Here is a 27,407-nt window from a genome sequence, read left to right on the forward strand (position 1 = left end):
TGGAGCTCGCCCCTGCCCTCCGGTGCCAGATGGTGGAAAATGTGGTGGTGATTGCTGTGTGGAAGTGAGCAACTCCAGACTGCTACCGGTCAGTCATGAATCAGTTTGGAGTTCGGAAGTTCACCGGGGTTGCAGTTATGCAAGTATGCAGGGCCGTGAATCACCTCCTGCTATGAAAGACTGTGACTCTGGACAATGTGCAGGAAATAGTGGATGCCGTTGCGGCAGTGGGATTCCCTAACTGCGGTAGGGCTATAGATGTCGCATACATCCTAATTTTGGCCCCAAACCATCTTGCGACAGAGTTCGTCAACAGAAAGGACTACTTCTCTATGCTGCTGCAGGCACTGGTGGATCACCAGGGTCATGTCACTGACATATACACAAGGTGGTGAGGGAAGTTGCGTGACACATGCATCTTCATGAACCTGGGCCTGTACAGAAAGCCGCAACTAGGGACTTTCTAACAGAGGATGTGGAAATGCCCATAGTGATCCTGGGAGACCCAACCTACCCCTTACTCCTGTGGTTCAAGAATCCATACACCCGAAATCTTGACAGCAACAAGGAGCACTTCGATAACAAGGTCAGCAGGTACAGAATGACCGTAGAATGTGCTTTTGGCAGATTAAAGGATTGCTGGCGCTGCCTTTTTGGCAGGTTAGATCTCGGTGTACTGCATAACACTTATAAAGCCAAGAGAGAAAAGTTTTCCCCAGGGGTGGAGCACTGAGGTGGATTGCCAGGTGGCTAATTTTGAGCAGCCAGACAGCAGGGTAACTAGAGGGACTCAATGGGGGGCTATTTGAATCAGGGAGGCTTTGAAGCAGCATTTTGACAATGAGCCCCATGTCTTTCTGTAATGAATTAAGCCAGGCATTGTTTACTTGCCACCTTGAATGACCCCGTAATGATTTCTGCCTGAGCATTAATTGTAGTCTGCAAATGTGGCAGTTGCCACTGTCTGAATTTCTGTTGCAACCATCCTGTGTAAGTCACAAAGAAAGAATCACTGTCTTTGTAAGACTCAATTTTTATTAAAGTTAATACACAGATTAATATTTCTTACAAGAGACCTGACAGTGAACAGCACTCACACGTAGCTGCGAGAGCCTCACTTCAGAAAGGCTAGCTGTCATTATGGAAAATGTCACTTGCAGTGGAGTGCAAGGGATACTGCTATGGATCAGGAATGTGAGAGGAATGTGTGTGGAGAGTTTGGGGAGGGTAAGGAATACAGGTCTCTACGAGCTGCAGGAGGATATTCATGGGGGAATTCTGTTCCTAAAAATTCTGTGCACAATATTTTAAAAATCTGCAAAATTCCACGTTTTATTTGTCAAACTAATGCAATATAATCATGCTGGTTTCAGTTATTTTGGTGATTTATTTAAACTACAATACAATGGATGGCGAATGGGAGTGGGAAGCATTGGAGGAAATCCCCAACCCACCTTGCCTTATAGTAATGTAGCTAGGTTTCAACCCTTATTTCTAATGATTAGTCAACAAATATATGCAGTCATATGCTCAGTATTACATCATAGGCAAGTGAAGCTGGGGAATGAAACTCATAATTTATATTGGCTACTGACCATCTCCAGAAAGGTCAGTAGCAAACAGTTCATGGAGCACATTTTGATAGGAAAATGTTTCAGTCCAAAAATTTAGATCAGTTCTAATCACTAAAGTAATCTTAGCATTTGTAAGGCCACATGTCCTTTACACAACTCTGGCAATGTAAAGGAGCCTTAAAAGTTTTACACCTGTTTTACACTCCTGGAGGAATTCACTAAGACAATGGGAACAATTACTAAGCAGGCAGGCTGGTACATTTTGCTCTAACTGAGGGGACAGAGCCTGCCCCAAGCCTACCTCTTCAGAAACACCCCAAAGCCCTGCCCCTCCATGCCAAGCGTGCTGCAATAGCGAGCAAGAGGGACAGAGCTGCTCTCTCTCTCTCTCACATGCATGACTGCCCGTCACCATCGCATTTATGTATCTGCAGCTGCTCCAGGCATCCAAACCAACCTGCCTGTGCTGTCAGGGAGGCGTACATGACTGCTGTTGTGCATTCCCTTTGCTTCCCATTAGAAGTAATTTTTCTGTGGGGAAGCAAAGAAATCTGCGAGGGACATGAATTCTGCGCATGCTTAGTGAGGCAGAATTCCCTCAGGAGTAAGTGGGAGTTGAGCACTCGTTCTGTCTGCAGAGCAATCAGGGACCGCAGGATCTCTGTTTGGTCCTCCATGAACTTTGTTACCCACTCTTGACTCTGTCCCCTCTCCTCTAGTTTCTCATTTGTCTATCTCAGGGTTCTGTGCTAGCTATTGGCCTGATCTGATGATTGCAGCAATTCTCGAAACATATCCTCACTCTTCCTCGTTTACCTGCTTATCTGATGGAGGTGCTCCGCTGGTTTGTAGGAGCTGGCTCTCAAGGGCACATCTGCAGAAGCAAAAGAAACAATACGCAGAGTAATTATTGTATGCGCACTCAGTCTTAAATCATAAAAGTTACATATACCTCTTTCTCACTTTCCCTTATTAAGCACACACCATGGTCAGAGCACTAAACATGGTGAGTTTGGCCTGGAGGGTGGGGGGGGGGAAGAAGGTGCAAGACAGGACAAAGGATCTAGGTGGTTTCAGAAGAGGATCAGTACAAGTATTCTGAGACGTTATTCTGAATACTAGCACTGTTTTCCACAGGTGGGGGACAATCGAAGCTGAAATCATACTATTGAGAGTAACTTAAGATGCAAGGATGCATCTCCTACATGTGTCACTTCAGATCAGTACCATATGCTGCTCGCCTGAGTGATGCTTTGATTCCTCCAGAAATAATTGCCGATTGGTGTGTGCCAAAATTTCCTACAACGGAAGAAGAAACAAAGCAGCTCTGCCAAGGCACCTTTGGCAGAGGATTGCTGAGTAACTGCAGGAAAGTTTTTCCTAGAGCTCTCTATGGAGGATTCTTAAGAGATCTCGGTGTGCATTAACAAACTTTTCCACAGCGCCCCTATTCTGTAGCTGCACAGGGAAATCCGAAGCAGAAGCAAATAGTACCTAGTGGTGTTAATTTTGGTCCTTTCTCCCACATGCACCATGTAACAAAATAAGACACCTCTACTTCCATGTAACCATGCATTATCAAAGAAAAATGAGTACTTACTGGAGCTCCCCTCTCCTGCTTCAGACACTCCTTTGCCGGACTGCTTCTGGGACTGGCTAGACCCCTCTGGAGTCAGAAAGAGGTCCTGGCTTGCTACGCCACCAAATGAGCCTGTTGCACATCCTCCACCAATTCACGCCTCTCATCCACCACTTTGTTCTCAGGGTTGACTGCTGGGCACTGCCTTCAGTCCCCCTGAAGTATCCACAGGGCTCTTGGCAGTGGAGGTGGGATCACCACTGAGGATAGCATATTAGCTCCTTGTAGCAGTGGCATATTTTTGGTGCTACACCAGAGTGACGGTTGGCCTCCTTTGCCTTCTGGTAGCCTGTCTCAGCTCTGTTATCTTAGCATGGCACTGCAGCATGTCCCTTTTGTGCCCCTTCTCATCCATGCCACGAGCAATCTGCTTGTAGGTGTCAGTTTCTACAAGCTGCAACTGCACAGCCTCCTCTCCCCACAGATCCATCAACTCTGGCATACGCCATGTGGGAGCCCATTTGCTGTGGAAAGCTGGCATGGTCAGCTGGGAAGATGCGATGTGAGCTGTCCAAACTGAGTAAACAGGAAGTGGAATTTCAAAAATTCCTAGGGCTTTAAAGGGAGAGGGGTGCATGCTTGTGTACCTGTCTGCAGGGCAGCAGAATAGAAACTGCTTAGCAGAGCAGTCATGATGGGCATTTTAGGACACCTGCTAGAGGTCACTTAGGGAAACATAAGCAAGTGCGATGTCTACAGCAGGGGTGGGCAAACGTTTTGGCCCAAGGGCCACATCTGGGTGGAGAAATTGTACGCAGGGCATATGAATGCAAGACTGGGGCAAGGGCTTGGGATATGGCAGGGGGTTGGGGTGCAGGAGAGGGCTCAGGGCAGGGGGTTGGGGCACAGGAGAGGTGAGGCAGGTGGTTAGGGGGCTCAGGACAGGAGGTTGGGGTGCAGGCTCTGGCCCTGTGCTGCTTACCTTACCTTACCAGCTCCAGGGTGACAGTGGAGTGCAGAGGGGCTAAGGCAAGCTCCCTGCCTGCCCCGGCCCCGGCCCCGGCCCTGGCCCCGGCCCGCTCCTGGAAGTGGACAGCTGGTCCAGCAGTGGCACCTGGGGGTAGGGTGGGGCAGGAAGCTCTGCTGTGCGCTGCTCTCACCTGTGGGTATCCCAAAGCTCCCATTGGCCACAGTTCTCTGTTCCTAGCCAGTGGGAGCTGCGGGGGGCGATGCCTGCAGGCAAGGGCAGTGCACGGACCTCTCTGCCGTCCTCCATCCCCCAGGGGCCGCAGGAATGTGGTGCCAGCCACTTCTGGGAGCAGTGCAGGGCCCGGGCAGGCAGGGAGCCTGCCTTAGTCCCCCTGCGCCACAGGGCTGGCAATCCCGTGTACCGAATTGAAAGTTTTGCCCTCCCCTGGTCTACACCGACACTGTGTTGCTCTAACTTTGTTGCAAAAAGTTTTATGCGGCTTATCAAGGTGGTTTTATTATATCAGCATAGCAGGAGAGTTAAATCAGCAGAGGAGCATTGTTGTGTGTACACCTCGTCTGTTTTGTCAATGAAACTGTGTAATGTAGACAAGGTCTCAGTTTGTTTATAATTGTTTCAATGAGTGCAGGTAGAAACTTTTTGAATAGAAGTTGACCTTTGTAGCTTAACAAATAGATGCGGAGCATGTATTTTTTTGTGCTAACCATCTATGTGTTGCCATGGTTTCTATATTAATGTTAATTGGAGAAATAAATGAAGAAAAGCTTGAAACGTATATAGTTGGTGAAAGGTTAAGTACACATTTAGATCTGTTTTTTTGTTCAATAATCTTTGTTCTGTATACATATGAAGTGTACAAAAAATGTTAAACTTGTGTTTACCTGTGTATTCTTCTTCATAGATGCCTTCCAGGATGTCAGATTTGTCAACAACTTGTCAGGTAAGCAACTCTTTATTTTGAGTGATAATTATTATGACTTTGGTTTGTTAAATATTTATTCAGAAACTTATTGTAACATTTTAAAAAAGAATTTTAATATTACAAAATGACCAGCCAGCAAAACACTAGAAATAGAAGATTGTGTAAAGTATACAGAATTCTATGGAAGCTGTATGCAGTATGGATAGGGCCCTACCAAATTCATGGCCATGAAAATTGCATCACGGACTGTGAAATCTGGCCTCCCTCTCAAAGTCTGGCGTTTTGTGTGCTTTTACCCTGTACTGCACAGATTTAACGGGGAAGACTAGCGTTTCTTAAACTGGGGATCCTGACCCAGTTTAAGGTCAGGTTGCAAGGTTATTTTAGGTGGGGGCGGGGTATTGCCACCCTTACTTCTGCATTGCTGCCATCAGAGGCGGGTGGCCGGAGAATGAAAGCTGCTGACTGAGGGCCCAGCTCTGCAGGCAGCAGTGCAGAAGTAAAGGTAGCAATGCCATACTAAGCCATCTTTACTTTTGTGCTGCTGCTGGTGGCGGCTCTGCCTTCCGAACTGGGCTCCCAGCCAGCAGCTGCCACTCTCCAGCTGCCTAGCTCTGAAAGCAGCACCAACATCAGCAACAGTGCAGAAATAAGGGTAGCAGTATCAGAGTCCCTCGTACCTTGTGACCCCCCACACAACTCCTTTTTGGGTCAGGACCCTTACAAATACAACACTATGAAATTTCAATTCTTCTTTGAGTGCTTGCTCATATCGATTCCAATTAGGTGTGTGCGCGCCATGTGCACGTTCGTCGGAAGACTTTTACCCTAGCAACACTCAGTGGGTCGGCTGGGTGCTCCCTGGAGTGGTGCCGCTATGGCGCCGGATATATACCCCTGCCAACCCAACCGCCCCTCAGTTCCTTCTTACCGCCTGTGTTAGTCGTTGGAACAGAGGAGTGTGGTTTTACTGACCTCCACCTCCCTAGCTACTTGTAGTTCTCTAGTTATTTTTGTGTATATAGTTCAAAGTTTTATAGTTAACATCACTCATAGTTAGTGTTATAGTTAAGAGGGGTTGGGGGATTAGCTCCTTCCCCGCACCCAGTGCTTGGGCCCATGCCTGCTTCACCGGGTTTCAAACTATGCTCAGCTTGTCGCAAGCCAATGTCGACAGGAGATGCACAAGACTCCTGTCATAAGTGCCTCGGGGAATCTCACCTGGCAGATAAGTGTCGCATTTGCAAGGCCTTCAAGCCTAGAACAAAAAAGGAGCGGGACTTTTGGCTAAAACAGCTCCTCATGGAGGCGGCTTTTACCCCTCCGCCTTCGGCACCGAGCGCTGGACAATCGGCGGGCAGAAGTGCCTCCTCGGTACCAGATCACTCTGGTTCTGCCAAGACGTCTCGGCACCGGCCGTCACCGGCACCGAAGTCGACTCGGCACCGCTCACTGTCCTCGAGGTCGAGAAAGCCTAAGACTCCTGCTGCCTCCGTGCCACCTGCACCGCAGCCGGAGAGCTTGTCTAAGTTGGATCGCCCGGCGTTGGCACCGTCGATTCTGGTCCCACAAGGGCCATCGAGTCCGGTGCCTGTCAGCTCCCTGGCGCGAGCCGTGGTTGAGCTTACTATTCCATCCACGTTAGACACATTCTCAATGGTGCGGGATCTGATTCCCATGACAGAGTTGACGCTACCTCATCCACTGGCACCGCCGGTGCAGGTAATTCAGTCTATCGGCAAGCCTGCCTTGATAAGACCATCCTCTGTCGGCACACCAAAGCGGCACCGTTCTCGATCACGGTCCCACAGACGTTCTTGGTCCCATCAGTGCTCCCACTCCCAACGCCGCTCACAGTCCCGGCACCGTTCTCCTCACCGGCACTGGTCGCACTTGCGGCGCTGTTCAGTATCCTGTTCGCCGGCCCGCCGCTCTCGGCACCACTCCAGGCACCGTGACTCCTGTAGCCGCTCCCGTCCAGCCTCAAGATCTTGGTCGACCTCCCAGCACCGCTCCGGTCGCAGGTCCTGATCTCGTTCCCGGTACCGGTATGCCTTACGGTGCCAGTCCCCGATACCGAGTAGAGCAAGGTCCGCTAGAGACGGAGACTCGGCCCAGGGCTTCTCAGCTCCTCCATGGCCATCCAGACACGTATCAGTGTCCTCCCACGCGGACAGATCTTATGCACAGGACTGCGATTCTGATGTGCCCACCAGAGTCTTCCAAGAGGCCCAGGACCAAGGCCCCCATCAGTGGTCATTCTGGACATCTTGGGTGTACCACCAGGCCCAAGGCATACCAGTAGTGCCGTCCCGCTCTATCCTATCAGAGCACAGAGTGCCAGAGGCGACCTTTAGCCGTCCCCCTCCGACTGCTACGGAGGAAGCCCCAGTTCACCCACTGGACTCCCAGGTTCCACTGGAGCAGGAGGTTGCCCAAGAGCAACAGGCCACACAGGACCCACTCATCCCTTTCATCTCCTCTTCCTCTTCTCCAGATGAGGCGGTGGCAGGAACATCCTCCTCGGGCCCTCCTCCAATCTACCTGAGAGCCCATCAGGACCTCCTCAGGAGGGTAGCACTCAATACGAACCTCCAGGTGGAGGAAGTCCTGGAGGTAGAGGACCCAGTAGTGGACATTCTGTCGGTGGATGCCCCCACTAGAGTGGCCCTACCGTTTATTCGGACCATCCAGGCCAATACCGATACTATATGGCAGTCTCCAGCCTCTATCCCTCCTGTGGCCAGGGGATTCGAGTGTAAATATATGGTGCCCTCTAAAGGGTACGAGTACTTGTATGTCCATCCTCCTCCCTGCTCACTAGTCGTCCAGTCTGTTAATGAGAGGGAACGCCATGGCCAGCAGGCGCCAGCCCCGAAATCGAAGGAGGCTAGGCGAATGGACTTACTCAGTCGCAAAGCGTACTCGGTAGGTGTCTTACAGCTCTGGGTGGCAAATCAGCAAGCCCTGCTCAGCTGCTATAATTATAACACCTGGGTGGTGGTGGGTAAATTTACAGAGCTTCTCCCTTAAGACTCCAGCCAAGAGTTCGCTGCCCTCGTGGAGGAAGGGAAAAAGGTGGTCAGAACTTTCCTCCAGGCCTCGTTGGATGCAGCCGACTCAGCAGCCAGGACTCTGACCTCGGGTGTTGCCATGAGGCGCATCTCATGGCCTCAGGCTTCAAGCCTCCCACCGAAGCTGCAGTATACCATCCAGGACTTGCCATTTGATGGTAATGGCCTCTTTTCGGAAAAGACTGACCCCAGGCTGCAAACCTGAAGGACAACAGGGGCATAATGCGCTCTCTAGGCATGCATACACCGGTGACCCAATGCAGGCCTATCCATTCACAGCCTCACTGCCCATACTCTGCACCTAGACAAAGACAGGACTTCGGCAGGCGGTGCGGCTGAGGTGGTCGCAGACGACCATCAGGATCCCAAAGGGGCCAAAATGAAGGTCCCTCAAAACCACCACCGGGACTAAAGATGAACTTTTGAAGGTGCACCCGAGAGCAGCGTACCAGTTACAGGCCAGGATCCCTCTCCTCCCTTCTCCAGCCATCTCTCCTATTTCCTCCCTGCGTGGTCTCAGTTAACTTCAGATCGCTGGGTCCTACGCACGGTGGAGTACGGGTACCACTTCCAATTTATTTCAACCTCGTCCCCCCACTCTCCAACCCCGTCCCTCTTCAGGGACCTCTCTTATGAGCAGTTCTTCTTACAAGAGGTGTGGATGCTCCTCGCCATGGGAGCTATAGAGGAGGTACCAATGGATGAAAGGGGCAAGGGGTTTTACTCCCGTTATTTCCTAATCCCCAAGTCAAAGGAAGGTCTCAGACCTATCCTAGTCCTGCGAGGACTCAACCAGTTTATGATAAAGTTGAAGTTCTTCATGGTATCTCTGGGGACCATTATCCCGTCCTTGGATACTGGAGACTAGTATGCTGCCCTTGATATGAAGGATGCGTACTTTCACATCGCCATTTTTCTTCCTCGCAGGAGATTCCTCCGCTTCGTAGCCAACTGTCAGCACCTCCAGTTTACGGTCCTGCTCTTTGGCCTTTCTGCAGCCCCAAGGGTATTTACAAAGTGTATGGCCGTAGTCGCCGCCCAGCTCCGCCGACGTCGGATCCACGTTTTTCTGTATCTGGACGATTGGCTCATCCAAGGGGCCTCTGAGACACAAGTCACTCAGCATGTGGGTATCGTTAAGGACCTATTCACGTGCCTAGGCCTGATGATCAATATAGAAAAATCCACTCTGGTTCCCACGCAGAGGTTAGACTTCATAGGAGCTATCCTGGACTCCAGTCTAGCCAGAGCCTGCTTACCACAGCCGCGCTTTCAGGCGATGGCAACAATCATCCGAGGTCTACAGAATTTCCAGACGACTTCGGCTCGCACTTGTCTTGGTCTCCTGGGTCATATGGCTGCCTGCACATTCATAACCAAATACTCCAGGCTCCGCCTCAGTCCTCTCCAAGTTTGGCCCAACTCGGTATATCGCCCGGGCAGGGACCCAATAGACATTATAGTCACCATTCCCCCAAGCATCCTAGGCTCCCTAGACTGGTAGCTAACTCCCTCCCTGGTGTGTACAAGGCTACCGTTCCATCCACCCCAGCCCTCAATCTCCGTGACGACGGACGCATGATTTCTCAGCTGGGGTGCTCACCTCGGACACCTTCGTAATCAAGGCCTCTGGTCACCTCAGGAGTTGACATTACACATAAATGTCCGAGAACTGAGAGCAGTCTGCCTGGCGTGCCAGGCGTTCCAGCATCAGTTACAGGGCCATTGTGTCTCAGTGTTTACAGACAACACAACGGCCATGTACTACATAAACAAACAGGGAGGGACAGGATCCTCCCCCCTTTGTCAGGAGGCCATCCAACTCTGGGACTTTTGTATAGCCCGCTCGATAGACCTGGTAGCATCCTTTCTCCCAGGGGTTTGGAACACTCTGGCAGATCGAGTCAGCAGGTCCTTCCTGTCTCACGAGTGGTCGATCCGCCCGGACGTTATTCATTCTGTTTTCCAGAAGTGGGGATTTCCCCACATAGATCTGTTCACTTCCCGCGCGAACAGGAAATACCAGATGTTCTGCTCCTTCCAAGGTGTCTCCCAGGGATCGTTCTCGGACGCTTTCCTGATGCCATGGAAGAGCCAGCTCCTTTATGCCTTCCCACCGTTTCCACTGGTTCACAACGTCCTGCTAAAACTCCGCAGGGACAGAGCGCGCCTCATCATGATCGCTCCAGCATGGTCCAGGCAGCACTGGTACACCACGTTGCTTGACCTGTCGATAGCCAATCCAATTACCCTGCCACTCCTCCCAGACCTCATAACTGAGGACCATGGCAGACTTCGCCACCCGGACCTGCAGGCCCTTCACCTCACGGCTTGGCTGCTGCGTGGCTAAACCAGTCAGAGTTATGTTGCTCTGCATCAGTACGACAAGTTCTCCTGGGTAGCAGAAAACCTTCCACCCGGTCAACGTATCTGACCAAGTGGAAGCATTTCTCCTGCTGGTGCGAAACGCATAATCTTACTCCCACTGAGGTCTCGATCCCCTCTATTTTGGACTGGTCTCTCAAACAGCAGGGCCTAGCAGTATCATCGCTGAGGGTACACTTGGCAGCCATCTCTACCTTTACCCAGGGGAAGGTGGCCGTTCCGTGTTCTCACACCCTATTGCTTCAAGGTTCCTCAAGGGCCTGAAGCGCTTATACCCCCAAGTAAGCTGCCCAGCCCCGACCTGGGACCTCAACCTAGTTTTAACCAGACTTATGTCTCCCCCATTCGAGGCATTAGCAACCTGCTTGCTACTCTACCTGTCTTGGAAGACAGCTTTCCTCATAGTCATTACATCGGCCAGACGAGTCTCCGAGTTTAGGGCTCTTATGGTGGATCCACCATACACTGTGTTCCACAAGGACAAGGTGCAGTTGTGACCACACCCGGCATTCCTCCCTAAGGTGGTTTCGACCTTTCATGTTAACCAGGACATCTTTCTCCCGGTCTTCTTCCCGAAGCCACACTCATCACGACAGGAGCAACAATTGCACTCCCTGGACGTCCGTAGAGTGCTCACATTTTATATTGAGCAGACAAAACCTTTCGGAAAACACCCTAACTCTTTGTCGCGGTAGCAGACTGAATGAAAGGCTTAACTGTTTCCTCTCAGAGGATCTCATCTTGGGTGACGGCGTGCATCTGCACTTGTTATGATTTGGCTCATATTTCCTCAAGCCACATCACCGCGCATTCTACCAGGGCTCATGCTTCATCTGGCGCCTTCCTGGCTCGTGTACCTATCCAGGAGATATGTCACGCAGCTATCTGGTCTTCGGTCCACATCTTTGCTTCACGTTATGCTCTGGTTCAACAGTCCAGAGATGATGCAGCCTTTGGCTCAGCAGTTTTACATTCTGCAACATCTCGCTCCGACCCCACCGCCTAGGTGAGGCTTGGGAATCACCTAATTGGAATCTATATGAGCAAGCACTCGAGGAAGAAAAGACGGTTACTCACCTTTGTAACTGTTGTTCTTCGAGATGTGTTGCTCATATCCATTCCAAACATGCCCTCTTTCCCCACTGTTGGAGTAGCCGGCAAGAAGGAACTGAGGGGCGGTTGGGTCGGCAGGGGTATATATCCGGCGCCACTCTAGGGGTGCCTAGCCGACCCACCGAGTGTTGCTAGGGTAAAACTCTTCCGAAGAACGTGCACGCGGCGCGTGCGCACTTAATTGGAATGGATATGAGCAACACATCTCGAAGAACAAGAGTTACAAAGGTGAGTAACTGTCTTTTAAATAGCTGAAATCATGAAATTTATTATTTTTAAAATCCTATGACACTGAAATTGACCAAAATGGAGCGTGAATTTGGTAGGGCCCTAACTATGGGGTAGTTATTGTATAAAATTTCACTAAAACATTATTAAGGTTGGAAAGTCAAACCCTCAATGGTTAGGGAATACCAGAATTAAAGCCACTGTATGCATATGCATTATGATGCAGTCTTTAATTACATGATCATATTTATTTATTTTTCCCTTTCTCATTCAGTGTACACAATGGATTGTGCTCACTTTATGAGCAGCTAATTGATATTTTGTTCAGTCTTTGTTGCTCAACGTGTGGCCTCAACCCTCTTTACTATTATATGTTGTTATATTGGAATTGGAAAAGGTTCAAAAAAGGGCAACAAAAATGATGAGTGATATGAAACTGCTGCCATGTGAGTAGAGATTAATAAAACTGCGACTTTTCAGCTTGGAAAAGAAACAATTAAGGGGGGATATGATTAAGGTCTATAAAATCATGACTGGTGCAGAGAAAGTAAATAAGGAAGTGTTATTTACTCCTCATAACACAAGAACTAGGGGGTCACCAAATGAAATTAATAGGCAGCAGGTTTAAAACAAACAAAAGGAAGTATTTTTTCATACACTGTACAGTCAACCTGTGGAACTCCTTGCCAGAGGATGTTGTGAAGGCCAAGACACTAACAGGGTTCAAAAAAGAACTAGATAAGTTCATGGAGGATAGGTCCATCAATGGCTATTATCCAAGATGGACAGGAATGGTGACCTTAGCCTCTGTTTTTCAAAAGCTGGGAATGGGCGACAGGGGATGGATCACTTGATGATTACCTGTTCTATCATTCCCTGTTGGGCACCTGGCATTGGCCATTGTCGGAAGACAGGATACTGCGCTAGATGGATCTTTCATCTGACCGAGTATGACTGTTATTATGTTACAACATGCTATTCAAACCCTTCTTTGAAAACAGAAGTATTAATTTCCTCATGGGCTCTTCTATGGTGCTCATCACTAGTGTCTGAGTGCTTCAAGGGTGTTAATTTCTTTTTGCAACCCCCCTGTGAGGTCAGGTGGTGGTATTTCCATTTTCAGTGGGGAGCTGAAGCACAGAGAACAAGGTGAAAAGCTTTCACTAAGCCTTGGTGACAAAGTTGAGATGACTAGGACCTGAAATTTTTTTTTTTTTTTTTTTTTTTTTTTTTTTTTGTTCAAAGCAGTTACCATTACATAGCATTGTACGTTGAAAGCACAAATCCCATTGACTTCAGTTGCAGCTGTGAGTGCTCAGCACTTCCGCAGATTAGACATCAGGGTATCAAATCAGGTACCCAGAAAATGAGGAACACACCATTAGTGGCCACCCATGAAAAGTTTTGTTCAAGCAACTTGAATAGCATCACATAAGAATACTGTGGAAGAGGCAGGGATAGAATCTAGTTTGCCAGGGCAGCATTCAATTGACTTAACCTTGAGGCCATCCTCTGTCTTCCTACCATCTCCTCCCTCATTCAACTTCTGCCACAAATAAGGTAAGGGTCCTAAAGACAACAGTCTCTTTCATTATACAGTCTGGTTTATTCCCAAAGCAGGTTTGTCCTGTGCACTGAATGAGGCAGGGGTCGTGTGGAAAAAAAGTAGTATGTGATTACATAATTAAAGACTCTGTCATAATGCATACATACAAGCAGAGCTGTCCCTTGGGTAGGCGAATTGGGGCAACTGCGCCAGGCCACGCGCTTTGGGAGGCCCTGCGGGCCGGTGCGATTATCCAGCGTGGTTGGTCCCAGAGGAGACAGATCTCTCACTTCTGCCCCGGACCTCCCTAGGGATGGCCCTGCACACAAGGCAATCTTTATTTCTGGGATTTTCTAACTGTTGAATGCTTGACTTTGCAATCTTAACAATGTTCTTTTCACATAGTTTTTTGTGTGTAATTGCCTAGGTTTTGCGAAAAGTGAACTAAAAAACCAAATTCCATGATGTGGTATTATATTGAGACTGAAGTTTCATCAACAGGTTTGGAGCTTTTGGTTCCACAGCACAGAACTCTGCCATTTGAGTTAACATAGTAACAGAGAGCAGTAGTTGATTGATATTCTTTGTGGACGAGCACTGGAGGGGGATGAGACACCCACTTTGCCATTGGGTTTCACAGATATTTCCTAACAGCAGAGGAATGCTGAGACTTGGGAGTTTGGGGTTCCATTATTGGAAATGGTGGAGTCATTTTGGCTGAATCTTTCAGCTGGCATGTAAAATTTCAGTCCAAATGGTTAATGTGGCAAAGATATAGGCAACTGGAAACAGGGTCTTATAATGGAAAGTGTTGGGCAACCTTAATAATGGGCAGCGCTGCCAGCCCTACCTATAATGCTTAGGAAAAAGTAACTTAAATAATCAAACCTTTCTGGACACTGAGTAGCCAGCAGACTAGCAATGTGTTTTGGCTTCTAATTCACTGCACTCTTCAGCTTTGAATAAGAGCCATCAGTGTTTGACATAATTATGAATCATCTGTATAACTTTGCTCTGAATGTTATGGGAACTTTTGTCTTTGGAAAGCTAAAGAAAATAAGTGGGGAATTAGTACTAAATGCCAAAATCTCTTGCCAGGTTTGATTACATCAGCCGGACAGTCTTTTGATAGGAGTTACTCATCCAAAGGTTTTCCTGTACTTTATCATTCTGCACTACAGACCTTAAGAGTGGCACAGCTGTACCGCTGCAGCTGTGCCACTGTAAGGTCTCTAGTGTAGTGGCTCTATGCTGTCGGGAGAGAGCTCTCCTGCCAGCATAATTAAACCATCCCAAACGGTACCTATGTCGGTGGGAGATGCTGTCCCACCGACATAGCGGTGTTCACAATGGCATTTCTGTCAATGAAATGTTTGTTGGTTGGGACGTGCTTTCTTCACACTCCGATCAACAGAAGTTTTACTGACAATCGTGCTAATGTAGATATAACCCTAGAAAGGTATAACTGAGGTTCAGATAGAATATCCATGCCTATAAATGAACTAACTTTTTCCCACTAACTCTGCTGTAAAAAGATTTGTCCCCTTTAATTACTCCATGCATCCAAGTACAATGAGATTAATGACTACAAATGTAAAAATTAAATGTAATATATAATCGTGTACAGGTGCTGCTGTGGTCGCTTGGTCAGGCAACATGCTTGCTTTACTGCAAGTCTTGCCATGAAATATACAGATGTCAAACTGAGTGAAAATTTTAATCAAGAAATAGAAGATTGGTCAGTGGAAAAACACACAGAACAGAGTTCAACTGATGCTTATGGTGTCATTAACTTTCAAGGTGGCTCTCATTCGTGCAGAGCAAAGGTATGTACAAAAGACTTTTTCACCTTCCCTTGACCCATTGGCAAAGATGTTTGGATACTCCATTTAAATCTTGAAATGAAAGATTTGGCAAGAAGATGAAATGCCTATTCCTGTCTAATGAGTTAGTTGCCTCCCTACTATCAGTAGGAGTCCTGTTATCCCAGATTTTGACTTCTTTAGTCCAGTGGTGTTCTGCTAAATTTATTCTGTTAATGCTTGTGCTGGATTGAAAGTCATGGAGACTGAAGTACTCCATTTACCCACAGAAACAGCTACAGCATGGATAACAGCACTGCAAGTTTCCCTCTCCCTGGCTTGCAGTGTATCTCAACTCTGTCCTGGAGGAACCACTTCTAGGAGTGGAAAAAATAGTTCAGTCTCCATGTCCTTTTGTTATTTGGCACCTCTGCTGAGACTGCCAACTAATTAGTACCAATTGTGGTGATGGTGGTGTTAGTGTGGACCCCCGCCATCTGGGAACTAGTCTGAGTAAGGTTTCACTTCTGCCCATTTGCCCCCTCTTCCCTGTATGGCCTATGTTAGGGACGTAGCATCATTCTTAACTCCATTACCCCCACCTCCTCTCTGGAGGAGGTGGGCATAATGGGACGGGAGGTAAGAGGGGAGAGAATGGTTGTATGTTTCTTTTCACAGTTGGAATATCTTTTTACAGGGGATATACAGACAGAAAATACACTCAGCCTCAGCAATTGAACTGGTCATATTTTGGCAATATTCTAGATTTTCATTAATATCCTCAAGTTTAGAAATGCTCATGAAATTGTCGCAAAAGTTTTGTAGAACACAGTGTTATTGTGATGGGCCTACATGTAACCTACCTACAGCTTTCGTAGGTACTTCAAAATCTTATTGCCATTGTCTACTTGAATTTTTTGAGAACCTGCAAATACTTGTACCAGGTCTTATAATCCATTGTTCATAAAGTATGACAGATGCATATTTTTCAGTGTTCTGTAGTATTTCTTCTCATGGATCTTCCTTATCAATTATGTAATGGTTTCTTATAGGAACTTAATAACTCTCACAACTTTTTTTTTTTTTTTTTTGGTCGTAGTATGTGCGATTGTCATATGACACTAAGCCTGAAGCCATTCTACAACTTCTTCTTAAAGAATGGCAAATGGAGCTGCCCAGACTTGTTATCTCTGTACATGGGGGGATGCAGAAATTTGAACTTCATCCACGCATCAAACAATTGCTTGGCAAAGGTCTTATTAAAGCTGCAGTAACAACAGGTGCCTGGATTATAACTGGAGGAGTAAACACTGGTAAATAAATAAAGTATACATTTTATATAATATAAATCTTCAAATAACAGTACAGACTCGTGCACAGTTTACCCACATTCTAGTTCTTAAATAAAGGTAAGCAGATTCCAAAATGACTGTCTAGTCGGAGGAACAAAACATTTGTATCTCTAAAATACTGTCTGAAGTTTGACTGACCTTATAGTTAAACAAATGAATGTTTATGAATTTTATCTTGAGCATATGAACTTAAATCTTGTGATATTATGTAATATAGAACATGTAAATTGTGCGAAAAGTGTATGTTGCCTCAAGATATGCTGTATTATAGTGCGACTTCTCAGTGTAGAAGACTGGCTGGCATATATGTTGTAAAGTTACTAGAAATTCTCAGTACTCTGTTACTGTTCATGTATGTTTTGTGCACAGTAGGTCTTCCTTTATGCTGTTAGCTAAAGGAGTTCTCTAATCTTCACAGTAATTGGGGAGGTTAATACATTAATAGGATGTAGTTTCAACATACAGAATGTTTTTTCTTGTGTATGAACAGGTGTTGCAAAACATGTTGGTGATGCCCTGAGAGAACATGCTTCCAGATCATCTCGAAAGATTTGCACTATTGGGATAGCTCCATGGGGAGTGATTGAAAACAGAAATGACCTTGTTGGAAGAGATGTAAGAATGGGCTTATCCAGTTGAAATAACTTTTAACTGCGTGATCTTTTGTATTTGTGTTTTCATAATCTGCTCAGGTTTGCAGTCTCACTGCCTTTTATGATACTGAGGTACTCTTGTCTTTGCTCTGGGAGATATAGGGACATCTGTTCTGATTTACAGAGGAGTACTGCTGTAAGAAATTATGAAATGCTAATTCAATAGAGTAGACTGTTGTACACTTGTGTGGCCCCAAAGAGCAGGTTAGAGTAGCTACAGAATTTCCAGAAAACTTACTCTGTAATCTGAGAACAAGCATAAGAAATTATAAGTCCTTGGAAAGGTTTCTAAAAAGCTACAAAACCTGACAATACCGTAGTGGGAGATGTTCAAAAGTAGCAAAGAGAGATAAGAGCACAAGTCCCATGGAAAGTAAATGAAACGTGTCTTCCTAAACTCTTTAGGGATTTTTTCAAGTATCTAGGGAGTTAGGGTTGGACTCTCCATATCTTTTAATTAGGGAGCAAAGTGGACTTAAAGCAGTGGGAAATGGCCAGCCCTATCCATATGGGGGAACACTCTACTGGCAGAGGTGGCTCTTCTGCCTCTCTTACTAGCTGCCCACCTCACACTTGGTACAGGATTCGGGGAACAAGGTGGGGAATGGACATAGCAAAGCAGAGCACCCTTTTGGCTGATCCTCTCCCTGGCATAAACTAGTTCCTTGCAGCTCTAGCTTGGACCAGGGCTATGCAGCTCAGGATTTAGAGAGGGAGCCACTCCCTGATTAGAGCTCTCCACCCCCTCCATTGCTTGAGTAGAGTTTTGGCAGGATGGATAATGAGTTATGCAGAATGAAAGTTCTTTCTCCCCCTTCATAACTGCATAATCACGGTGCACTATTGTAACTTTAAGTGGAAAGTTAGACAATGTGTAAACTACTTCTTAAAATTGTCCTCCTACATCTTGAGACTCAACTCTAAAAATGATATTTCAATTTGTCTGCAGCTATAACACAGAGAGCTTGGTAGATGTCTTCGTGGATTGAGGCATATACTTTTTGCTGTCTGTTTTGTTCTTTTCTGTAGTCAGGGTTTTAATTTGCTAAAGGCCTCCTCTCTATAGCACTTTAGAGAAGAATTATTGTGTTGTACAATAATCTACTTTCCTGCAAGAATGCAGCCTATAGGCAGAGCTGCTGGGTGAAGACATGCGTGCTGGCAGGTATCATTTTAGGTCTGCTGGCTTTCAGTGGTGTCCCTTTTACTTATAACCAGACCAAATAGCTAAAATTGTGGTGATCAGTCTGGCACTTGGCAAATAATGCCTGTTGTATGTTGTTTTTTAGGTTGTTGCTCCATATCAAACTCTGTTAAACCCTCTAAGTAAACTAAATGTCCTAAATAATCTCCATTCCCATTTCATACTGGTGGATGATGGAACAGTTGGAAAGTATGGAGCAGAAGTTAACTTGCGAAGAGAACTGGAAAAAACTATCAATTTGCAGCGGATCCATGCAAGTAAGCGATCATAATGTCCTGGCAATGACTAACGTTGCTCTGTTCTATTAAAAAATATTACATGCATACAAACCATGATTTAAAAAGAAACCCACATTTATTAGGGTTGTGAAGTGAAGCTCTCACAAGTTAGGAAATGTCAGAATCCAGGGTGGCTTACTACTGTAATGTCTCATTCCTGCGGGTTTTTTCCTGACCACTCTGCTTTAAACTAAACCAACATAAAGTAGAACCTCAGTTACAAATACCTTGGGAATGGAGATTGTTCATAACTCTGAAATGTTCATAACGCTGAACAAAATTTTCTTTCAAAAGTTTACAACTAAACATTGACTTAATACAGCTTTGACACTTAACTATGCAGAAAAAAATGCTGCTTTCCCTTTATTTTTAGTAGTTTACCTTTAACACGGTACAGTTCTGCATTTGCTTTTGCTTTTTCTCTGCTGCTGCCTGATTGTGTGCTTCTGGTTCCAAATGAGGTGTGTGGTTGACTGGTCAGTTCGAAACTCTAGTGTTCATAACTCTGAGGTTCTACTGTATTCATATAGTAAACATCCCAATAGTTAGGTCAACTTACAATATTCATAAATTAAAATATTTCCAAATCTGTAACAAACTGCTAATTTTTGGTGTCTGGTTTGAGGCATTTAGGACCTGATTTTCTGGAATACATAACACAATCCCCACTGATTTCACTTTTAGTTGTGAGTGCCCTGCCTCTGCAAATCAGACTGCAGAATCTCAAGTCATGCATCCAGAACATTAGAAACACACCGTCACACACGAAGCCCATCTGTACAAAATTTCAAGTCTGCTTCCTAAGTATGGAGACTTTAAAGCGTTTTAAAGAAAAGGCTGTTAGAAATGGCTGAACTCTTTGGGCTGAAATACCCTCTTCTCTTCCCACCACCCCAATCATCATTATGAGGTGGACACCTGGCATAGAACATTTTAGCTCAAACAGTTGAAGTTAGGCAAAGGTATAAGCAACTGCAAAAAAGGTTGTCCAACAATTTCCATTATAAGCCCCCAATAGGTGGTGCTGCCGCCAGTTCCATGTATAATGAAACACCTGAGGCTAAGCTCCCCTCTTTAACTTTTCCTAAAATGTATCCTACTTCACAGCCATTACTGTGTCTGATAAATTGATCTAACTGAACCAAAGTGGACACAAGATCCCTCTTGAAGGAAACTTAAAGGTGCAAGCAAAACCGATATAACCAGTTTTAAACGATGTCCCCACACAGGAAAAGGCACCAGTTTAACAAAACTGTTTTTTAAACTGATCTGAGTTAAACCGGTGCAACTTGTGTTTGTGTGTGTAATCAAGCCCTGAATTTAAGCCACTTTCCAGAAACCCAGTTGCCCATGCAAAATCCATGTCTTGGCCTTTCCGGACATCGCTTCAGCTGCTGCCTTGAACCCTGGGCACTGCTTATGGATTCTTACTGACCCTGCTGCAGCTAGGAGGCTTCTTTCGTGGCCCTCCGGGGCTGGCACTAGCCACCAGCCACTTCTAGAATTGGCAGTGTAGCATCACTAGATCAAGCCAGGATGTATCACTTTAGGCTTTGGAGTGACTAGGTCGTATGACTTGCCCCACAAGTACTGGTAACCCTCACTGATCTGATTAGCCATCTCCTTTGAAGCTGATCACTTGTTTCATGGTAGGGGATGACTGGAAAATTTGAATTAAGGGTCACTGCCATTTGGGGGAAGGAAGCCCAGGCATTTTGCACTGATCTGCACTCTCTTGTATTACATTAATATAACGGTATCTGTCCTTTAAGAATATTTCTGTAGTTAGTGCCTCATAATTAAGGCTAAGATTTAGTTATGGGTATTTTTAGTAAAAGTCATGGACAGGTCATGGGCAGTAAAAAAAAATTCATGGCCCCTGACCTATCCATGACTTGTACTATAAATACTCCTGAGTAAATCTTAGGTGCAGAAGTTATGGAGATCTCGGAAAGTCATGTCATCTGTGACTTTCGTGACAGACTTGCAGCCCTACTCATAATCCTTAGTCACATGAAGACTGATCTGCACCATTGGTGATGGAACCATTACTGATAAGAACGTACTTGAAGGCCTTGAAAATGTTGTTCTGGTTTTTGACATTTTTCCCTCTCTGAAGAATTCTAGACAGTTTTTATGTCATGCCATATTCCTTACATATAATATAATGACAAAACAGTCCGTACTTTATTAAAAACATAGTGCCTGTATTCATGTTACTAATCTTTTAAAAATTAGCTTGTTACAAAATATGCAATGTGCTTTTGTGACGTAGAAAAGGATTATGGTTCATCTTCTAATCTTATTGTTTTAACAAGTGGTGTAATATACTGTGAGGCAAGACTGTGGGCATTAATATAGTGTGTTCATACACTGTGTAATTTGTTGTCTGTATATTCACATACAAATATCATAATGATCTCAACTGCTGTAGCAAAGCAATTTTATGTGAGATGTAGTAACTTTTTCCTGTTACTTGTTGACCTGAAGTAAACTTGGAAAAGCTTGCATCACAGCATATTGGTAACGCTTAGATCAAAGAACATGAAATATTTTTTTAAAAGGAAGATTAATTTTGGCTTCAAAACTTATTTGATGTTTTTTACCTTTTTGTAGGAATTGGCCAGGGTGTCCCTGTGGTAGCACTGATATTTGAAGGTGGTCCCAATGTTATCCTCACAGTTTTGGAATACCTTCAAGAAAGTCCTCCTGTACCAGTAGTAGTATGTGAGGGAACTGGGAGAGCAGCAGACATACTGGCATATGTTCATAAGCAAACAGAAGAGGGAGGGTAAGCCTACGTATGATTAACACTTTGACTAATAGTGCTAGACTTGTTTGAAAGCACTTTCCATTAACAAACTTGTGTAGGAGCCTCGTGTTCATGAAAGTCAGAGGTTACAAGCAATAACTTCAATCATGCATTCTGTCCAAACTTCCCACACAGCTGTACCAATAAACCTCAATTCTGAGCTGCCATGCTGTTTTGTTTCTGGATTCCTTCTGAGCAGAGACTACCAGTCATGCCCGATTTTGTAAATTGTGTGGTGCTTTTGTAATGCTTCCAAGGGGACAGTAGGATGAAGTCCCCAAACTCATTTTTGCTTGTGACTGAAATCAGAACTGACCCAGAATTCTCAGACACAAGACTAATGTAGTCTCACTATGTTACCAAGCTACCTGAAAATACCACTTGAAAGTATTTTAGCTGTCAGACCTTTTCATTTAATGAGCTGTATGTATAGTAAGAGCTTGACTGAAGAGAGAGAGGAAATGATTCTGTATAAACTGTTTGTTTTGAAAACAAATATCACCTTAAAACTATTCTGATGGTGTGGGATATGGCTGCCTACTTGTGAATGATGTTTCATACAGGAAACACAATGCATTTGTGTTCCATGAGCCTCACTGGCTTCCAGTTAGTTTTCAGGTATACATAAATAGGACTCTGCATATTTAATGCTTTGTCAGAGACTGCCTTTCCTATTGTGATTCTGAGGCAGTAGAGATGAGCTGTGGTGCTAAAGCTAAGAGCCTGCTAGTTTTAATTGTGAAGAAGATAGGAGGCAGGACATACTCAGAGAGAGGGAGTTCGATTTTTGAGTTCACTTTGGTCCTGTTGATCTGCCAAAGCTCAGATTTTATCATCCAGTCATGCTACGCAGCCTAGCTGTTCTCTTAGGATTTTACTGGAGGTTATTGGGTGGTGGAGGTGCTGCTGAGCTGGTTTCGGAGATTGTGGGGAAAGTCCTAGTTTGCATGGCCCTTAGGAAGAAGGAGGACTTACTTTAGTTTTGGACAATTGTTGTAATTGTATTGGTAAAGCTCCTACCTGTACCCAGAGTTTTTGGATAGGAATGTTCTAGACCATTAGAAATATATTTATTGACTTGCTTACAGTTCATGTATAACAATATGGGATTTTGGTTGTTTTTGTAATCTTAGAAATATTCCTGATGGAGCAGAACCTGAAATCATTTCAACCATCAAAAAAACATTTAACTTCGGTCAGAGTGAGGCAGTTCATCTGTTTCAGACATTGTTGGAATGCATGAAAAAAAAAGAACTTGTAAGTAGATTTCAGCAAAGGAAGCTTTTTATTTCAAGCATGTGTACATGTAAGATCTAAGTTTAGATTCTTCTCAGATTGTATCAATCAGGGTTTATCTTTATGGGATGGAATCTGAACAACTAGGGAAGATAGAATGGTCCCAAATAAAAATCAAACTCCAGTTTTCTTTTTCATTTTTCTTACCTTTGGTCAAGTGATTCTGCTTACTGTGATTACAGCTGATTATGTTATTTGGTCAGTATTATGGTAAAATATTTAGTCTTAGTGACCATGATTCAGGAAAGTATTCCCTAATCAGCAGGATAATTGAGCACATTCTTAATTTTAAGCACAAACATAAAGTCCTATTGAAGTCAATGGGATTTAGGCATTTTGCTTGTGGGGTGGTGTTTTGAAAACTGCTTAACTGCTTTACTGAATAGGATGGGTTTAAGTACATATTTAAGTATTTTTCTGAATCAGGGCAAGTAGTAGCATCCCAGACTCTAATCCCAATCTTGTGTCAGTATTTAAACACATGAGCTAACAAAGTTCTCATAAACTCAAACTGATTTTAGATTTTTATATTCTTTATGGTGAAAGGCTTATCCCTTGTGCTACAAAATATAGAGGAGATACTGTTTTTAAAAGTGAAATTGAATACTTATTTCAGTATTATGCTGGTTTTTTTTTTTTTTAAATAAAACAGATTACCGTATTCCATATTGGGTCAGATGAACATCAAGATATTGATGTTGCAATACTTACAGCTCTGCTAAAAGGTGAGGTTTTAAATTTAAGAGCATTTAATAACTCCAAAATGGCACACTAGTGATATGAGGGAAAATTTAACAGTTTATATAGTACAGTGATATTAATGTATTTTTTTGTTTAATTTTTTTCCAAAGTGAGTAATTGTTTTGTTACAGCTACTTACTTATGACATGGCTATATGGTGTTAAATAATAAAAAATATATTCTATATTTGTGTGTTTTCTTTGGGGTAAAAATATTTGTTTCAAAGAGTTTAGTGTGTCTTAGTGTGTAATATTCCACCTTAAAATTTGAAAACTTGTGAAATAAGGATTCATTTTATGAGCAACTTAAAGTATAAATGAACATTGTTTGTTTGTTTGATTTAGGTACAAATGCTTCTGCATTTGACCAGCTTGTCCTTACACTGGCATGGGACCGAGTTGATATTGCCAAAAATCATGTTTTTGTTTATGGACAACAGTGGCTGGTATGTAAATATTCTAGATTAAACATAGTGGTATTTTACAGGACAGAGGCTGAATTATTGCAAAGAATGAACTTTTTGATTGTGTAGAAATAGTAGAATACTGACATTTTTAGGAGAGCAATTTCTGGACATTTAGCTGCTATGTTAGCTACTTCGTTTTTTTACTTATCTAAAGTTATTGGATTTATTTTTTTATGTGCTAAATGTTCCAAGTACCAGGGAAAAAAATTTAGTACAAAAGATTAAAACTTAACTCTCCTTATTTATCAGGAGCTGTAACATCTAAAGATATCGCAACTCATTTGGCTTCTTCTGCTTTCATATTACATGATCTTATAAAGCTCTTTAAAAAGAAGCCAGTGGAACAGATTCTTGTTGCTGTCAGTTGGAAGAAACATACATTGGGTATTAAACAGCAGCGTCTTTCTTTTCTTGTATTGTCTGTGGCTTGTAAATTGTCTTGGGTACTAAGGTTCAGATTTTGGTTTTCCTTTTTCCATTAATAAAATAACTTTACAGTAGTACTTTGCAGTGAAAGCACAGGGACATTGTTGGAACTAATGGCAGTTCTGACCTTGTTTGTTTTCGAAGCAACTTGCTAAAAGTAGTTAAATATCCTCTCACTATTTCCTTGCTTACTTTATTGCTGTATATAAATGAGGCTGTGTTTTTAATTTAGTTCTGCTTGATCAGTAGGGGTACATTTATCTCAGTAATAGTCTGTGAATAAGTAATTAGTTTACCACCACCTCCTCCCCTCCCTCTCCCCCCTCTTCAGGTTGGATCCCTGGAACAGGCTATGTTAGATGCCCTTGTGATGGATCGAGTTGCATTTGTGAAACTTCTTATTGAAAATGGAGTAAGCATGCACAAATTCCTTACAATTCCCAGGCTGGAAGAGCTTTACAACACAGTAAGTTAATAACAATTGTAGATAATGTTATATATTGTATTCAGTTTATAAAGTCACAGCTGTAAACTTGTCATAATTAGAAACAATTGTTAAAATAGATGGTAGAAAATTCCTGGTTTGTATATGTACTTATTTTTAAAGATTACCTAGAAACGTTGTTTTCATGGGCATTTATTCCAGTGGGTCTCAAACTTTTTTACTGGCAACCCCTTTCACACAGCAAGCCTCTGAGTGCAACCCCCTAATAAATTAAACACACTTTTTAAGTTTGGAGTTTGGGGTGGAGGTTGACAGCTCACGACCCCCCCTTGTAATAACCTCGCGATCCCCTGAGGGGTTCCAACCCCCAGTTTGAGAACCCCTGATTTATTCCATATTTTTAACTACTTTACTAGGAGATCATACAGAACAGGAGGTGCAACATATAAACAATGTTTTATGTTTTTTAGCAGTTAATGTGCTTTACTTCTTCAGAGTGTTTTTACAAACAGTGTGGTAACTATATGACAGTTACTTTTGGATCTTTCAAGGGAAATTAGAGGGTATAAATAATTTGAATTTTGTTTTAGAAAGCGCAAAAATAATCTTTTTCTGTAAATGAGAGGTGTGGTCTAGTGATGGATTAAAGGAAAGGATTAGGAACTAGGAAACCAGGTTCTACACCCCATTCTGTAAGTAATTTTGTTTTATTTTTTGGACAGATCAGTTTGTCTGTCTGTCCCCAGTTTCCTCATCTGTAAAATGTGTACAATATTTATCTTTAGAAAGCACTCTCAAAGTAAAAGATACTATATAAGGGCAGTATACTATTGCCATATGTAAATACATGGTTAACGATTAATATTTTTTTAAGTGTTTTTAAATATTTAATATATAGCATTTCACACTTTTAAGTGAATTGTATAGAGATGATTTCATACACTGCTGACGTACAGCCACTTCTGGGATGGAGCATGGCAAATGTTTTAACAACACTACTACATGGCTGTTTAGAAAATTAAGACTATTTTATCAAAGTAAAAACTACTTTTACTTAGTAACTTACCACATGACAAATTCTTTACTCAGTTGTTTTCATTTTTAAATTCTGTAAACATGACTGGAATTGATTTCTGTGGTTTAAAAGAACTAAAAAGTAAAATGATACATAAAATTTAATGTGGTGTTCCATTCTGTTTGTGTGAGACGAGCTACAGTACATTGACCTGATACACACACACACACACACACACACACACACTCTCTCTCTCTCTCTCTCTCTCTCTCTCTCTCTCTCTCTCTCTCTCTCTCTCTCTCACGTCTGATCTCAGGGTTACAAGATCAGAAAGGAAAACCAAAAACAAAGGGGAAATGCTTAGCACGTAGTATTGCTAGGTGGTGGAATATTTGTATCTGATGGTTGCTCGCAGTTTAAAGAGAGAACATCTTTCATTAAGGTCAATATGCAAATATAAAGTTTTTGCTTTTGCTTCCATGTTCTCATGTCAGTGATGCGTATTTAAGATCACTTATAATTTAACTGTCCAAAATTCTGTGTTTTCTTTTCTTTGTGTGTGTAAAGAAACAAGGCCCAACTAACCCAACACTCTTTCACCTTGTTCGGGATGTCAAACAGGTATGCTTTAAACTTGTATCAAACAACTATGAAATAAGATGTTTTGCTAGCAATTTAAGTCTTAGTGTATTAGACTGTTAGGGTTATTTTAATATCAACAACAGTTAGCCAGTTCTAATTTTATTAATTAATATGAGTTTCTTAAACCTAGATTTTGAAAGAGCACCTCATACAGTCAGGTAGGATGGGAGAATTGATTCTGAGAAGTAGATAATATTACTGTGGCCATACTAAAAGCATTTTCACAACAGTTTTGGAAGGATGATCTGTGGTGATAAGTTAGTAGGTGTGTATCTATAATTAAAGATCAAGGGTAAAATTTTCAAAAGCACTTAAAGTAAAAATCAGTGGGATAATAAAATTTTTGTCCAAGTAAAACTCCAGATCCACAGGCCTTATGCCATGTGGTCATTGTATTAAGACTTAAGACTCGCCTGCTGTTACAGACCCTATGCCACCAGCACTCCCAGCTATCTCCGTGACACCACTGATTTTCTGAGGAAACTACAATGCATTGGTGACCTTCCAGAAAACACCATCGTAGCCACCATGGATGTAGAGGCTCTCTACACAAACATCCCACACACAGATAGAATACAAGCTGTCAGGAACAGTATCCCTGATGATGCCACAGCACAACTGGTGGCTGAGCTCTGTGCCTTTATCCTCACACACAACTATTTCAAATTTGATGACAGTATATATCTCCAGATCAGCGGCACCGCTATGGGCACGCGCATGGCCCCACAATATGCCAATATTTTTATGGCCAACCTGGAACAACGCTTCGTCAGCTCTCATCCACTCAGGCCCCTTCTCTACCTATGCTACATTGATGACATCTTCATCATCTGGACCCATGGGCAGGAGACTCTGGAAAAATT

The 27,407-nt window shown here is 43.8% G+C and overlaps 1 protein-coding gene across 4 annotated transcripts in view; it reads left to right on the top strand.

Annotated features, from left to right (window-relative positions):
- TRPM7 (transient receptor potential cation channel subfamily M member 7) overlaps positions 1–27,407 on the top strand; it is a 122,248-nt gene that overhangs the window by 38,213 nt on the left and 56,628 nt on the right. For all 4 annotated transcript variants that reach the window (XR_007776148.1, XM_050966616.1, XM_050966615.1 and 1 more), the window contains exons 3-13: positions 5,046–5,084; positions 15,040–15,238; positions 16,314–16,527; positions 17,057–17,181; positions 18,509–18,680; positions 21,318–21,492; positions 22,647–22,770; positions 23,462–23,534; positions 23,895–23,995; positions 24,774–24,908; positions 26,470–26,523. Coding sequence is in view for 3 of the 4 variants with exons in the window: in XM_050966616.1 (XP_050822573.1) it covers positions 5,046–5,084; positions 15,040–15,238; positions 16,314–16,527; positions 17,057–17,181; positions 18,509–18,680; positions 21,318–21,492; positions 22,647–22,770; positions 23,462–23,534; positions 23,895–23,995; positions 24,774–24,908; positions 26,470–26,523 (1,411 nt within the window). In the remaining variant the exon portion in view is untranslated. The remainder of the gene's footprint in view (positions 1–5,045; positions 5,085–15,039; positions 15,239–16,313; positions 16,528–17,056; positions 17,182–18,508; positions 18,681–21,317; positions 21,493–22,646; positions 22,771–23,461; positions 23,535–23,894; positions 23,996–24,773; positions 24,909–26,469; positions 26,524–27,407) is intronic.

The sequence above is a fragment of the Gopherus flavomarginatus genome, chromosome 9, assembly GCF_025201925.1.
Source record: "Gopherus flavomarginatus isolate rGopFla2 chromosome 9, rGopFla2.mat.asm, whole genome shotgun sequence".
Taxonomy (NCBI): Eukaryota; Metazoa; Chordata; order Testudines; family Testudinidae; genus Gopherus; species Gopherus flavomarginatus.